This window comes from Mus musculus, chromosome 6 (genome assembly GCF_000001635.26).
Source record: "Mus musculus strain C57BL/6J chromosome 6, GRCm38.p6 C57BL/6J".
Classification (NCBI taxonomy): Eukaryota; Metazoa; Chordata; class Mammalia; order Rodentia; family Muridae; genus Mus; species Mus musculus.
In genome coordinates, this window is record NC_000072.6 from 142,562,643 (window position 1) to 142,578,688 (window position 16,046).

General features: G+C 45.3%; 1 protein-coding gene across 3 annotated transcripts; it reads right to left on the reverse strand.

The window, feature by feature from the left end:
* Positions 1 to 2,194: 2,194 nt before the first annotated feature.
* Kcnj8 (potassium inwardly-rectifying channel, subfamily J, member 8) lies at positions 2,195 to 8,972 on the reverse strand. 3 transcript variants are annotated; one of them, NM_001330363.1, is made up of 3 exons: positions 8,542 to 8,972; positions 7,364 to 7,806; positions 2,195 to 3,863 (listed from the first exon to the last, which is right to left on the reverse strand). In NM_001330363.1, exons 2-3 carry the CDS (start codon positions 7,735 to 7,737, stop codon positions 2,963 to 2,965), a joined length of 1,275 nt encoding a protein of 424 aa, NP_001317292.1. In that variant the 5' UTR covers positions 7,738 to 7,806; positions 8,542 to 8,972; the 3' UTR covers positions 2,195 to 2,962. The 3 variants fall into 3 exon arrangements, with proteins under 3 accessions (NP_001317292.1, NP_001317295.1, NP_032454.1); NM_001330366.1 differs by having other exon boundaries at positions 2,195 to 3,829; positions 7,364 to 7,811; NM_008428.5 differs by having other exon boundaries at positions 7,364 to 7,811.
* Between the last annotated feature and the right edge of the window lie 7,074 nt (positions 8,973 to 16,046).

Sequence of the window (16,046 nt, forward strand, 5' to 3'; positions counted from 1 at the left end):
AATGAGGACACCAATCCACCCACAAAGCCTTTGACCCAAAATTTGTCTTGCCTATAAGGAGTGCAGTGACAAAGATGGAGCAGAGACTGAGGGAATGGTCAACCAATGACTGGTCCAACTTGAGACCTATTCCATGGGCAAGAACCAATCCCTGACACTAATTTAATGATATTTTGCAATACTTGCAGACAGGAGCCTAGCATAAACGTCTTCTGAGAGGCTGTATCAACAGCTGACTGAAACATATGCAGAGACCCACAGTCAAACATTAGACGGAGCTCACGGAGTCTTTTGGAAGAGTTGGGAGGAGGATTGAGGAGCCCACAGGAGATAGAGACTCTACTAGAAGACCAGCAGTGTCAACTAACCTGGACCCTTGAGGGTTCCCAGACACTGAACCACCAACCAAAGAGCATAAATAGGCTGGACCTACCCCACCCCACACACATATGTAGCAGAAGCACATAGCTTGATCTTCATGTGGGTCCTCTAATAACTGGAATGGGGACTATTCCTGACTGTTGCCTACCTATGTATGGACCCTGTTGCCCTAACTGGGCTGCCTTGTCTGGCCTCAGTGGAAGAGGATACACCTAGTCCTGCAGTGACTTGATGTGCCAGGGTGGGGTAGGACCCAGGGAATTCTCCCCATTATCAGACAAGGGGAGAGGAACATAGGGGGTGGAGCTATAGGAGGAGGGACTGGAAGTGGGGGTGGGGGTCTGCACTCTGGATGTAAAGTGAATAAATGAATAAATGAATGGAAAAAAAGGAAGAGTTATAGTCTAACATGATTAAGTATGGCTGTTGTACGAAGATTTAAGCGGCAGGAAAAAACTTTAAATATTGAATATAAAATAATAGTTAAGCTTAATATAGAAGTAAAATTATACATGTATGTGTGTATATAAAAGCATACACACATACAGAAAAAGAGAGAGCAAATGTGTGTTGTGTTGTGTGGTGTGGTGCGTGTGTGTGTGTGTGTGTGTGTGTGTGTGTGTGTGTGTGTGTGTGTCTGAATGCTCTGCCATATACAGGGGCTAGAGGACATCCTTGAGTGTGATTTGTTTCCCAGGCACCATCCTCCTTGTTCCCAAGACAAGGTCTCTCATTGGCCTGGACCTCGCCAAGTAGGTTGGGCTCTCTGGCCAGTGAGTCTGCTCCTCCTCCCAGGACCCTGGGACTCCAAGAGTCACCATGCCTGAGGCTTTCTGTTCTTCCCCCCAGGTTCTCAAGCTCTCTACAGAGCAAGCTATCACAGTCTATGATATTCCAGTTGCCTAAAATAAACGGTATTGTTCTCCAAATCATGAATGCAGTGAATATAGTTCAGGAAAAAGAAGCCATAGTCTTGTCATTCTCTTAATAGCATCACATTCTAAGCCATGACTTGCCACAGAGAGCCCCATCAGACCCTTTGGTTGACTCCCCCATCGATGTGATCGCCATTATATCTTTGGTATCCAGCAATGACGAGTGACCAGAAGAATTGCCCATGTTCTGTATCGCCAGGCTCAGGAATCCCGTATCACACCCTCACTGACCCTCTCCAGCATTTCCTACCCTGCAGCCTGTGGCCTCCCAGGAACATCTGCTTTTCCTACAGAGCAGGCGCACTGTACATATTCCTGCGGCAGACGTGGCAGCTGCTTGCTAGGGTTGCTTAGCCAACCTTGGGATATTAAACAACATGACAAACCTTTCCCAGAACTGATACAGAATCTGCAGTTGTTCTTAGACTGCTTTGTAAAGACATTTTCTTCATTTACTTCTAAAGAAATGTCTCAGTCTTCCAACAATCATCAGACCTACATCATGTACATCCTGTTGGAAGCAGGCTTAAATAGACCAGGAAGGAAGTATATGTACTAGTGGGTATATGTACTAGTGAATGACATAGAAGCTATGAAGGAGACGTCAACTCTGACGTCCAAATATTGGTCAGAATGACTGGAAAAGCTGGAGAAAAGGAGTGTTTGAGTGGGAATAAAGCCTAGGATGGAGTTGGTTTTGTTGTCCATTGTTTTTCTTTTCCTTTTCTTTTGGGGGTGGGGTAGTCCAGGCTGGCCTCAGACTCTGTGTTGTGAGGTGCCAGAAACCAAACCCAGGGCTTTGTCCATTCTAGCTAAGCACTCCACCAACTGAGCTACTCTCCCACACCTGGAAGCATTGGCTCTGAAAGACACAATAGTAGGTTTTGAGTATTTTATTAAACAGGCAAGCAGGGCTTCAGGTACCTGTTTGATCTTTGAGTCTGGAGTTCCAAGTCAGACATTTTTTTTTTTTTTTTTTAGGAATAATTAACCCAGCAGGTGCTATTTGCTTGGTTAGCAACCTGAGTCTTTGAAGGTTAGATTTGAACATATTCATGATGACCCGTGTGGTTCAATGGCTCATGTAAGAAATGAATTCAAGCCCCAGACTCTGAATAAAAGGCTACCCAGCTGCCCAGCTTCCATGTTTTACCGCATCACACAACGTGTTACCCCCATATCACACACTGGGTTAACCCCACATCACACACCGTGTTAACCCAGGACGTCTCTCTACTCTGCCCTTACTTGAGGGTGCAGGACCTAAGAATGACGAAACTGGGCTTGGGTAGAAGATCTCATCTCTGCTAAGTGACAGAAGCTCAAAAACACAGGCCAACTGACCTGACTACAGAGACTGCTGGGAAGAAAACAGAATTTTAAGATGAGAGGAGAATAAAGAGCTCAGGTTTGTGTGTTATTGTTTATTAATACAGGAAGTTTAATGTCTCAAATATTAATATTTCTCAGTGCATTAGGATAGGAATACTGTGCTCCAGCCCTGAACTGGTGATGAGTGCAATATTTTGATCATCGGAACTCAATGAACTGTCTCCGGATTGTCTCTCAGTCATCAGGACACAGTGACTGTTCAGGGCTATCAGTCATCAGGACTCAACAAGTAACTGTCTCCGGTCATCCTGCCCTCATGATTCTGATGGACACTGGTTTCCTTCTGGAGTCATGAACTGCACCTTGGGCACCATGAGGGAAGAGTTATTCCTCCTGATGGAGTTGTTTCTCCTCATGGAGTTGTTTCTCCTCATGGAGTTGCGCTTCCGCAGAGAATTCTGGTGCGACAGTTCGCTCTTTTGGAGGGTCTGAATCAGGATGGAAGGCTTCTCATCCAGCTCCCGGGCACTGCATCTTGGCGCAGCCACTCTCACCGTGTTACCAAATTTGGAATAGTCCACAGAGTACACGCCCTCCTCCTCAGTCACAATTGACACGAAGCGGTGTCCCCACTGGATCTCCTCGGCAATGTAGGAGGTCCGTGCTTGTGTGGTGATGCCTGTGGTTTCTACCACGCCCTCGAGAATCACTATGACCTCCAGGTCTTGATTGGCAAGGTCAGTTGCTGAGATATCATACAGGGGGCTACGCTTGTCAATCACGTGGCAGATGATCAATGGGGCCACTAGGAAGATATTATTGCTCTCGATGGGATTATCAACAGGAATGTCCTGCTGATGAATAGGCACCACCTCCCCTTCTGGCGTCGTGGTTTTCTTGACCACCTGGATGCGCACCGAGGCGCTAATGATCATGCTCTTCCTCAGGTCACCCACCCGGAACATGAAGCACAGCTTGCCATTGCGGACGGCAATCACAGCATGGCGGCTGAAAATCAGCGTCTCTGCCCTTCTGTGGGCCTGCGCCGTCTTCATGAAGATGCAGCCCAACATGACTGCGTTGATGATCAGACCCACGATGTTCTGCAGAATCAAAACCGTGATGGCCAGAGGGCATTCCTCAGTCATCATTCTCCCTCCAAACCCAATGGTCACTTGAACCTCAATGGAGAAGAGAAACGCAGACGTGAATGACCTGTAAGGACCAATATCAGAAATGATGTCAGGTCAGCGAGTGCGTGATGAAAAGAGCCCAGGAAGAGCAGTGCCTACTACTACAGCCTAGCGATTCCGGAAAGACTAATTTTAAATACAAGCATCCTCCCTGCTCCTCTCTCCCCCACCCCCTCACTACCTCCTGATAGCCTCCCCCACCCCACTCCTCTTCCTTTTCCGTTTGTACCTATGTATGTACTTCCAGATTTGGGGATACGATTTCACTAATGTTTCCTAGATCATATACCGTGTGAAAACATTCATAAATAAACAACTAAATATAAATTGTAGTATATATCATTTTTACCAAAGCCTAACTTACTTTCTGGAATTTTCTACCAGGCAGGTGTTTGTTATTTATTACCTACCTGTGTTTGAGAGACTTGAGTCATGTGGAAGCTACTGAGTGCTGAATGTTTTATTATTTATAGCTTCTAGAATTATAGCCATTATCCAGTGATTGATTGTCCTGATTACAAAACTTAGTACAGTGGTAAAACATGGTATAAAACACACCATCCAGAAAACATCAGTATTTTAATAAGGAGAGTTATTTCTCCATTTGGAGAAGAGAAATTTTTGGTTGATTATCTTGTTTTCTATGTGACCCAGAGAACTTGGAAACTATTAAAGGAGTTTCAAGTGTTGGTTACTAAGTGACTCTGTCAAGACTATGTCTGTGTAATGACTCCATCCATGAGTCCTGTTAGATCTGGCCTGCTGCTCTCAAAGGAGCAAGGGGAAAGAGTCAGCCGGTGTCAGGATTTTCCTGGGAAGGTGTTTTGTGGTCGCACATCCCCTTCCCATCTTAGCGATTAGACAAGGGTTTGGGGGGGGGGGGGACTCCTCCTGGACCTGAGTGAGTCTCAGAAAGTCTCCTGGGTAATTCTGCTAATCTCTGGCTGAGAAGAATCACATTTTGTTATTAGCAAATTCTTCGCCTGATTGCATACCCAGTATTGCTGGCACTTCATCACAGACCCAATTCCTGACACTCAACCCCAATTCCACACTTCTTTAACTTCATAGGAGAGAAACCAGATGTTACAGTCTGTCAAAATATTATCTATGAATGCCAGGCACAATGAGTGAACAAAACATTTGAACTTTGAGCACTCAATACACGCTGCCCTCTGGCAGGAAGCCAGGAGCGTGAGTCTGTACACATCCATCAGCTTTCAAGTGGGGGTAGGAAAGGAGCCTTTTATCTCTGAAAAAGCGTTTGTGCAAAACTGTAAGAACTGACTTCTGCCCTACCCACACACTTCGAGATATGTGGCATGGACTGACAATAGCACAGACAGTAGAAATGGATCTCAGAAGAGGGCACACATATAACATGGAGCTTTAATGTTGGTTTGTATGTGAGAGAAGAGTCCAATGTCTGTCCATGGCTTGGGAGACGGTTCATGCACTGTGTTTTCATATTGTTTATTTTAAAATGGAATTCAATTTCTCTATCTAATATAAGAGCCAATCTTATCTGGACACCTCGCTTGCTAAAAAAATCTCAAGTGAAAAAAAAAAAGCCTTCAATAGAGCAGGGCTGAGGGCCTGGTATCAGCTGAACAATAATGAGAAAAATAACATAAAATAACATAGTTTCTATTTTCGGACTCACTTTGGAAAGTCATCTTTGCACAAAGGAGAAAGTGAGCCACCCTAAAGTAAGAGCAACCAAGGGATGTTGGAAATACTGGTGGACAGCCTCTGAGAGGAAGGTGCTTCCGAATCTGATGATTTGCCTGACACCAAAGCTGCCTGACAACAAATTGGCAATGTAAACAGTTGGAATTGTGCATGTTTAAAGTTCTCTAGGAAGAGAATGAGCTTTAAATATGCTAAGGAGCGAGATTTAAAAGCTGGCGCTGTTGAGAAAGTCACCGCTGCTTCACTGTAATGTTGACACCATTTCTCACCTCTCAACACCATTAGGAATGCATGTAGGAAGTAAATGCTCTTCAGAATATCTTGCTTGATAAGAAGTCATAAGAAGCAGATTTTAGGGACCAGTGAATGCTATAGAATTCTCTTCCTAGAAGACATCCTAGGAAGAATAATCCCTTTTTGATGATATATATTTAAATCTACTAAGTTATTTTTCATGGGTAGTGACAATAGATCATCTTGAGTAAAATTAGTTTATTTTCAAGGTTGTCATGATCGTTTTTCCTACTTCTCTTTGTCAGGACCTTTTTTCTTTCCCGTTTGCTGGAACCTTGTTTGAATATGAATGCCCTCAGCAGCCAAGTCAAGGCCAGTAAGTCCATGAGAGAGACTCAGCATTACAGCATCAAATCTCTTAAACACAGCCGAAATATTTAAACACAGAGAGGACTTTGTTCTCCATGTCCCTAGTTGTCTGCTCACCTGGGGTTCTTATTCTCATTGTTGTTGAGGCAAAAGCTTGAATAAAGAAAATCCTATCTGCCCAGTGGTAAAGCCCAGGTCTTTCTAGTACATTGCTCTCATGACAAATCTGAGCTGGAATCTGTGTGTGGTCTAAGGTGATGTCTCTCTTTGACATGTCGGCCTGGCAATTACTTGGCCAAGTGGAAGGGCAAGTAAGATCATGAGGAGCTCTGCTCCCAGCTATGGGTGTCTATGCCATGCTCTGCTACTTTTATAGGATCCAGGACCGCTGGAAGTCCTTTCCTGCCTGGCTGGAGCGCCCTCAGTCTCTCTGCCTTAGCAATTATGTCTCCACCCAAAGAAACAAACTAAAAAGTTTGCCCCATTGCAGTGTTTGGGGCCTCTTGGGAATAGAGAAGAGAGACGTGGAACCCCAGTGCGTGTTAGCTGACTTTGAAGCATCCCTAAATGCAGAAGTCAAATTTAGATAACCTAAAAGCTGCCTTGTTCCTGCTCTGTGGAAGCTTTGGAAAGAGACCTCAATATCCACTTGCTGTCTATTCAACCCCGTTTGTGAAAATCTGGACTAATTTTCACTACAACTCTCTCTTCTAAATTTTAGAATAAGCTTTAATTTTTTTAAATCTAAAAAAATCTGTCAGAGATGCCAAAATAACCTTGATAAAGAAGGGCTTTTATTTACTTCTGTTATTTTATTTTTAGTGTATTTTAAAATTAAGACTGCTTTACAGAAAAAAAATATTTCTTGTATTTGCACAGTGCTTTGGATGGACTGGGAATATTTCCTGGTGCACACTGGACATCCTTGTGGTGAAAACGAACTGTGGTTTTTTTTTTTTGTTGTTGTTGTTTGTTGTTGTTGTTGGGGGGGGGGGAGTCAGGAATTCTTTGAACCCATCCAAGGTCAGCACAAAGAAGCAGTCGCACATTCTCAGAAACCTGTTGGTAAAACTACATTTACAAAGACTTTAATGTGCTAACTTCAACCCTGCACCCTGTATTTGCTTTTTGTTTCTGAACTGCCCAATGAAGACCCTTTATTTCACAATCGACTAGCTGAAAGAGCTTTTTATTTCTACTTTGCTGGTAACTCCATTTCATTCTTACCTGACATTGGTCACACAGACAGCGGACTCCAGGCCACTCTTCTCCATGGTGCCTTTCTCCATGTAAGCATAGATGTCCCCGTGGGCGAAGGCCACCAGCCACCACATGATAGCGAAGAGCAGCCAGCTGCAGAGGAAGGACATGGTGAAGATGACCAGCGTGTGACGCCACTTCAGGTCTACCAAGGTGGTGAAGATGTCCTGCAGGAAGCGACCTTGCTCTCGGATGTTCTTGTGTGCCAGGTTGCAGGCTCCGCTCTTGGCGATGAAGCGGGCTTTGGGGAGACGGTCGCGGATGCGCGGTTTGCGCAGGTTCTCCGCTGCGATGCGCGCCAGCACATACTCCTCCGGGATGATGCTCTTCCTGGCCAACATCTTCCTTTCACCATAGCCCGCCTATGCACCTGCCTGAACCTGTGGCTCCTTTCCTCCACACGCGTCCTCCTAGACTAGAGAAACGCTTATTAAAAACTGTCAACTTCATTTCCTCGTCTCAGGTATCTGTACAAAGGGATGCTGTTTTACACACATATTAAATTAAAGATGTGATCAATACAAAAGAGAACCCACTTTGTGTCTGAGGTCTGGGATCCCAGAGAAAACTTTTGATCAGAACCGGAGGAATCCCCCCCCCCCTCTCTCTCTCTCCTCCCTGCTCACTCTTGGAAATAACCGCTATAAGCAAATCTTTAAGCATTTTCTGTATATTCTTTTGTGTCTCGGGATTAGTCAGGCAAGCCTGAGGACGAAAATTAAAGGCCAAGTGGGTTCACTATCTACTTGCTAAACTATTTAGATAAAGTAGCAAGGTTAAAAGGAAAGATGGAGGGATTCTTTTAGTAGCAGCGAAGAAAACTGCTTCCTGTTCATTAAGAAAATATTAACTGTAATTAAAAGATACCAAACATTGCGTTTTCGAACTTGAAAATGATTGATATTAAATTGGAAGGATTTACGAGATGCGTTTTAAAAGGCAGCCAGACTCCCCGCCCCTCCCTCTGAACCTATATCATACTATATGCTGGAAAGTAATTTGCGACGCGGGGATTAGAGACACTGCTGAGGTCTGCAGTGGATTTGCACAGCTCGAGCCAATCTGGGTACACCTTGACTGTTTGGCTTTGGGCTGCGCTATAGCCGGCTTCCCCTCCTCTCCCCGGGAGGCGCGATGCAACTTACAGACTCGGGTTTGCGCTCCCGGCTGCGGCTTGAGCTCCGCACAGGGCGGGCTGGTCCCAGGCTCTCGCATCCCGGGAGCAGAGACCTCCCGAAGTGCAGATCCGGGGGATGTTGGTCCTCCAGAACTGAGTTAAGACTCTAGAAGGTGCGATCCATAGTGCACGCGGGGAGGAGGGCTGGAAGATGAGGGTTGGGTTTGGCTTCCCCCCTCCTGCTGCCGGGCCACGGGGAGGGCGGGGTAGGAGCTGGGGATAGAGGTGCTAGTGGCCATGCTCCGCCAGCTCCTCAGCCGCCTAGCTGGGGCCAGACCTCCGAGCGAGCCGGGGAAAGTGGAGGCGGAGGCCAGTCGGGGGAGCCGGGGAGGCAGGGAGCCGGCCAGAAGGGAGGGACCACCGGGGGAGGAGGCACCAGCCGAGCCAGCTCGGTTCCCAGTAGCCCGGATTCTGCTGCCAGACCGGCACACACATCTTTAAAAGGCTCGCTGCTCAGAGAACTTTCTGAGCCCAAGTTCACTGACGCAAAGAGATTTTAATTTATTATTTTTTAAAGTGTAACTTGCGGGGGGGGGGTATCACTGGGTTACTTCAGATGAAATAAAACCAGATAGAGAGAGTGTAGGTGTTTTGGGTGGGGTGATTGTGGGGTGAGCGTGGGGTGAGGGTGGGGTCCCTGCCCTGAACTTGTAAATCTATTCGTGTTAGAATATAGAGGGGTGGGAGGGCTGAAATCCTTTCGGAAAAAAAACCGATTTCACCAACTAAGACCAGTTTTCAGGCACTTAAAGTCACACAAAAGAAACAAAAAGGGAAACAAAGATAGAGACTAACAACAAAAACACCATCAACAGTCTCTTCCAATAAAGAAAATTTACACCCAGCAGGACGGCTAAGCAAAGTCCAGCACCACACCTGCCTTCGGGGCAGGCAGGCGCAGTCGCGGCTCCGTTTTGACTCTTGGCCGCAGGCCTCTCCCTCCAGTCTAGATCGTAAGAATGATAAGACTGCTCACTTGCGCACAAGAAAGATTATACAGTAAATGTCTTTCTATAGCTTTTGAGAAGGAGCGGGGGTGGGGGTGGGGGAACAAATGTGCTTTTTTTCCCCCCCGCCGGTCATCCTGCTTTTGGCGTTTGTATTAATGGAAACTTTAATTCTTGGAAATTTTATGTTTTCCAAGACTTGAGGGTCGGGAGTATCCGAAGTATAAACAGCATGTTAATTTACTAGAAAGACCTAAAATTAGTCTTTAATGAAGGAAAATGAAGAGCCCCCCTTCCCTTTTTCCACTGTGGGTAGATCTGCTTAACCCCTTGCATTCTGGAGGGCCTGTCCTGTCAGTGAGATTCTTTTTGTTTCCTTTGTTTTCTGCAGTAATTCATGTTGTAGCCTCATAGCAGCCATGCAGACAACATTTGTGCTGTGAGTTCTGCCACTGAAATACAGTTTGAAGTGCACCTTGCTGTGCAATTTACTGTCTACTAATTTAACACCAAAAACATTAAACTCTTTTTTTTTTTTTTTTCAGAAGACAGGGTTTCACATATTCTGAGTTGGCCTCGAACTTGCTGTGTAGCCTATGGTGACCCTGAACTTCTAATCCTCCTGCCTATCTTCCTTGTGCTGGGATCGTAGGTGTGTGCCATCATGTCTGGGGTTTGTTTTGTTTTGTTTAAGACCTTGTGCATAGACAACCACTCTACCAACTGAACTACACGGCTACTCCTCTGTGCTTATGTGATTTCATTGCTGTCCTTTGAAACAGGAAGTTGTTATGAAACCCAGGCAGACTGATAGTTTACTATGTAGCCCAGACACGATTCACATTCAAGGCAGTCCTCCTGACTCAACCTCGTGAGTGCTGGGATTAAAGTATCCAACTACTATGCCTGGTTATTAAACATGTAGTTTGTGTTTAGATAGCTAGGGATGTATAATCTGTGCCAGTGTTGATGATCTTAAGAGACAGACAGTGCTGGCAGAGATGTGATGTTGCTAAGATCTGACGCAATAAAGGACATAAACAAAACAGGAAAGGAGGAGCTGGAGAGATGACTCAGTCGTGAAGAGCACTGAATGCTCTTCGGGAGGACTAGGGTTCAATTCCCAGGACCCACAGGGTAGCTCACAACCTTCTGCAACTCCAGTTCCAGGGAAGTTAATGTCTACTTCTTACCTCTGTAGGCATCAGGCACACACTGGGTGCAAAGACATACATACAGCCAAAACAAAAACAAAAAAACAAAACAAACAAACAAAAAAACCCCACAGAAAATAAATGATAAAAATGTTAAATGTTAAATAAATAAAAAAAAAAATACAAAGCATGCCATGGTAATGGAGTCCCAAGCAGTGAAAACTCACATACCAGGGGAAGATTTGTGAATTGTTTGGTATCCAATCTAGTAGTTGAAAAACTTGATCTATTTGGAATATATTGAAAAGTAGGGGGTAAAATAAAAAAGGCATTCCATAGACAAGCAGACAGCCATGAAATGTGGGCAAGAGCCTTGGCACAGCAGAAATGAATCTAACCAGCATCCGGGAAGCACCCGTAAACCAGCAGGTGACAGGTCGCGTGCTATATTCCTTAGGCAGCCAGCTTTCTTAGCATGGACATAGTTGCTCCTGTCAAGTGAGTATCTTCCAGGTTCTTTGTAGGCACTATAAGCTATTATTTAGGAATAGAGTTTGCTGGTTACATTTCAATGTCAAGATGACTGGATTTAGAAACAGCTAGGGGGGCACATCTGTGGTTGTGGTTGTGAGCCAAGGAGGGAAGACTCATGCAGAATATGGACGGTATCTCAGCAGCTGGGCTCCAAAGCAAAGAAAGAAGAAAGGAGAACGTGAGCTGATCACCAGCATCCAGGTCCTCTGCTTCCTTCCCTCCGCCGAGATGAGACGGGGTCCATGTTCCCTAAACCGTAATCCCAAACCCCTCCCTCCACACAATGCTTCGCAGGTATTTCATTTCAGCAACATGAGAAAGAATGAATACAGGGAGGTTCCTGAAGTTCTTACTCTCTAAAGAAATAAAGCTTGTCAGGTGCTTTCAGACACAGGAGTGCATGCGTGCGTGCGTGCGTGCATGTATGTGCGTGCATGAGTGTGTGTGTGTGTGTGTGTGTGTGTGTGTGCATGCATGAGTGTGTGTGTGTGTGTGTGTGTGTGTGCATGCATGAGTGTGTGTGTGTGTGTGTGTGTGCATGCATGAGTGTGTGTGTGTGTGTGTGCATGCATGAGTGTGTGTGTGTGTGTGTGTGTGCATGCATGAGTGTGTGTGTGTGTGTGTGTGCATGCATGAGTGTGTGTGTGTGTGTGTGTGCATGCATGAGTGTGTGTGTGTGTGTGCATGCATGAGTGTGTGTGTGTGTGTGTGTGCATGCATGAGTGTGTGTGTGTGTGTGTGTGTGCATGCATGAGTGTGTGTGTGTGTGTGCATGCATGAGTGTGTGTGTGTGTGTGCATGCATGAGTGTGTGTGTATGTGTGTGTGTGTGTGTGCATGCATGAGTGTGTGTGTGTGAGTGTGTGTGTGTGTGCATGCATGAGTGTGTGTGTGTGTGTGTGTGCATGCATGAGTGTGTGTGTGTGTGTGCATGCATGAGTGTGCGTGCATGAGTGTGTGTGTGTGTGTGTGTGTGTGCATGCATGAGTGTGTGTGTGTATGTGTGTGTGTGTGTGCGCATGCATGAGTGTGTGTGTGTGTGTGTGTGTGTGTGTGTGTGTGTGCGCATGCATGAGTGTGTGTGTGTGTGTGTGTGTGTGTGTGTGTGTGTGTGTGTGTGAGGCCGATGTCTTTTTCAATTGTCTGCTGTTTTGATTACCCAATGGAGACTGGAGAGGCCCTGGAAAGGACTTCCGAGAGGCAGGGTGGGGCCTTCGTGTCTGATGGCTTTTTGACTTGACTTGACTTGTGAGTTTTCAACTCTTAGGCATCAGGACTTAGAAAATCTTCCAGAGGAGCACTCACGTCAACAGCAGGGATGACGGTTGGCCTCATTTCTTGGTGTGCTTCTTTATTCATGTCCTCATCTAAACCCCTTGGGGACATGCTGCTTTGGAATCAGTTTAATCAAACATTACATAAACTAGAAATCAAAACAACATGTTAGAAACTCACTTTCAGAGTGTTATCATCAATCGAGAATGATAGGTTAACTCTTCACAGTTATCTGTTTTATGGAGTTCAGAAAATCTTTCTTTTTGAGCTAAGTTTGTGTGTGTGTGTGTGTGTGTGTGTGTGTGTGTGTGTGTGGTGTATACACATATATAATAAGGAGTTCAGAAAATATTTCTTTTTGAGTTAGGTGTGTGTGGTATGTATACACACATATAATAAATATTTCTCTTCTTTTAATTAGGTCATTTGTTTTGTCAAAGCGATCCATCAGAATTGCAAATTAAAAGGACTTATCTCCAACTTGTGCATTCAACTCAAGACAGAGTATGGGTCCAGAGAGCCATGATGGGAGATAGTTAAGGAAAATCAATCCCTTTTATTTGCATCTAAGTGGATAAAACAAACTCTGCTCTTTCCTATCATGCAGGAAAAAAATAGATTACATATTATGAAACGTAACTGTTTATGAACAATCAGCCTGGGTCAGGCAGGATGGTGGCCTTCAACTAAAAAGACTAAAATTCAGTCCCTGGATTTCGTGTAAAAAGCATAGCTGTGCTGGCATTTATGTAATCCTAGCACTACAGCATAAGAACCCCTGGGGTTGCTGGCCAGGTAGCCTAATCTACCCTAATCTGAGAGCTTCAGGCCGGTGAGTGACTGGTTCTCAAAAAACAACAATATGAACTAACCAGTACCCCCCGGAGCTCGTGTCTCTAGCTGCATATGTATCAGAAGATGGCCTAGTCGGCCATCAGTGGAAAGAGAGGCCTATTGGTCGTGCAAACTTTATATGCCTCAGTATAGGGGAACGCCAGGGCCAAGAAGTGGGAGTGGATGGGTAGGGGAGTGGGGGGTTATGGGGGACTTTTGGGATAGCACTGGAAATGTAAATGAAGAAAATACCTAATAAAAAATATAGACAGAAAAAAAAACCCAATGTGAGCTCTACCTGAGGAAGTTATGTGAGGCAGAACTTCTACATACGGGACCCCCACCCTGTACTTATATGGAGGTAAACAATTCAGGGAACCCAAGGACTCCTGGGTAAGCTTTACATAGGAAATAGATTTACATGCGTGAACACTACCAACAAGAGCAGTGTAATTAACCAAGGAGAGGAAAGACAGAGAAGACAGAGGTAAGATACATAGTGGTCTATCCAGCCCTTCACTTATCTAGTGAGTAAGGACCGAGGGTCTGATTGTGGCTGTGACGAGCACCCAGTTAGAACCGAGTTATCTTCCTTGTGTTATTTACAAGTTTAGAGCACAGTAAAATAACCTACCTAAACTAACCATCTTAGTAAGTGGAAAGCTGTGGCAAACTCAGAGTGTCCAGTGTCTCCCCACTGTGCGCTCTTTCTGAGGGATGGTTTTCTATCCATGGTCCAACTGCATGAGCTGCCTGGGGAAGTGGTTTTATGCTCCTCTGAGGTTTTGCTGGGCAAAGATAGAACACGAATAAAATCCTTGACCACAAATTAAAGTGTCTTTAATGAGAAGGCACACATTCTTCCAATAAGATGAAACAACAACACATTGTCCCAGAAATACGAGACGCCTCAGACTTACGAGGAGAGCACGGTGGTTTGGATTCAGTCTGAATGTGTCCTGCAAGAGTTTCTGTGCCCCAAACCTGGCCGCATATGTGACAGTGTGAGAGATGTGAAATACTTTGTGTGTGAATGTGTGCTGCGTACGTTGTGTGCATACACATATATGTGAAGGTGCACATGTATATGGGTATATGCGTGTGAGCGGAGATCAGAAGTTAATTTCAGGTGTTGTTTCACGGACTCGATTCACCTCGGTTTTTTGAGACCCATCTCTCACTGGTCTGGAGCTCACCAATTAGGCTAGACTACCTGACAAGCAAAGTCCAAGGGTCCTTCAGGCTCAGCTTCCTCGCACCACGATTGCAGCCTGGCTTTTTATCTGGACACTGGGGCGCCTAACACAATCTGCATTGCAATTTCACCAACTGAATCATCTCCCTAGGCTCTGGGAGGATGGAAATTTTAAGAGGTGGGTAAGTTATGAAGACATAGCCTTCAGAAGATATTAATGTTGGCCATTTTTCTTAAAGCTTTTATGAGTGTATAGTCATTGTACTAAGAGATGGGTCTTACAATGGCGGATTCTCTTGCATCTCTCATATGCTTTGACCGCACTGCCCTCTTCCTACATCCCTGTCCTCTGAGTGAGAGAGCAGGTGACATTTGTCTTCCCGATTCTGTTTTATTTCACTCAGTTTGGTGATCTCCAGTTGTATCCATTTTTCTTACAAGTGACACAATGCCATTCTTCATAAAAAATTATACTACTGTTTTGCATGTGCGTGTGGGCTGGGCACACCTGCCATGGCGTGACTGTGAAAGTCAGAGGAAAACGTTGGGGTCCCTCTACCACGCGGGTCCTGGGGATTGAACTTGTTCCATCAGGTTTGGGGACAGGTGTCCTGTCCTGCCGGGCTGTCTTATCACCCTAGTTCTTTCTCTGTAGGACTGAAGAAAATCTCACCTTGTGTGTGTAGTACGTCCATCCATCTGCTGACAGACACATGGCTGGCCTTGAGGAGTAAGTTAGTTCCCAAGAGAATGGGTTGCTATGTGTGAATCGCTGGCTTCATGTCCCATGTGGTCTCTGTCACACGATGCTCCCTTCTGTGAGGTCCTCTCCACAGATGAGGACAGGAAGTACACTTGAGCTCCTCCTTTCAGTCGCCAAACCAACTAAAGCCAAACAAACCTCCTCTCCTTATAAAGCATTGCATCGCAGTGCTCTGCTTCAGGAATAGAAGAAGATGGACATATTCAAAGGCTGTGCTCGGTGCCCTCATGGTGCCTGCCCTGGGATATGCTCCATTAGGCACTCTTACTGATATGTGAGGGTTGGTTTTGACCAAGAAGTCAGAGCAAGAAGTTATCACAGGAAGAGGGGAGATATGGCCCCCACATTACCTTATTTACTACCCAGCTCTCTTCCTAACCTAAAATAAGGTATCCATTATCAGAGCTGAGTGTCCATTTTGTGACCTTACTAACCTTCAGAGAATGGTATAGAATCGGTAGTCATAGTGGTGCCTGTTCAGCTCTTAAATCTGGCTATCAGATACTAAAAGGGAACCAACCAAAACACTATTGCTGCAACAAGAACTCAGGTATCCTATGTCTGTTTTATGGGAATTGTCCATGTCACCAAGAGAAAAGTGGCTGCTCCTTCTACAAAGGAGAGAGTGTCTGGGAAGCTTTTCTCCAATGAAGCTGTAAAATGCTTGTTCTGAATAAAGCTGACAACCCACATCCTCAAGACAGGAAGAAAAGATGCTGTTAGCTGGTGGTTCAGGACCTGAAGTTGGAGAGAGAGACAGGGAGGAGAGTGA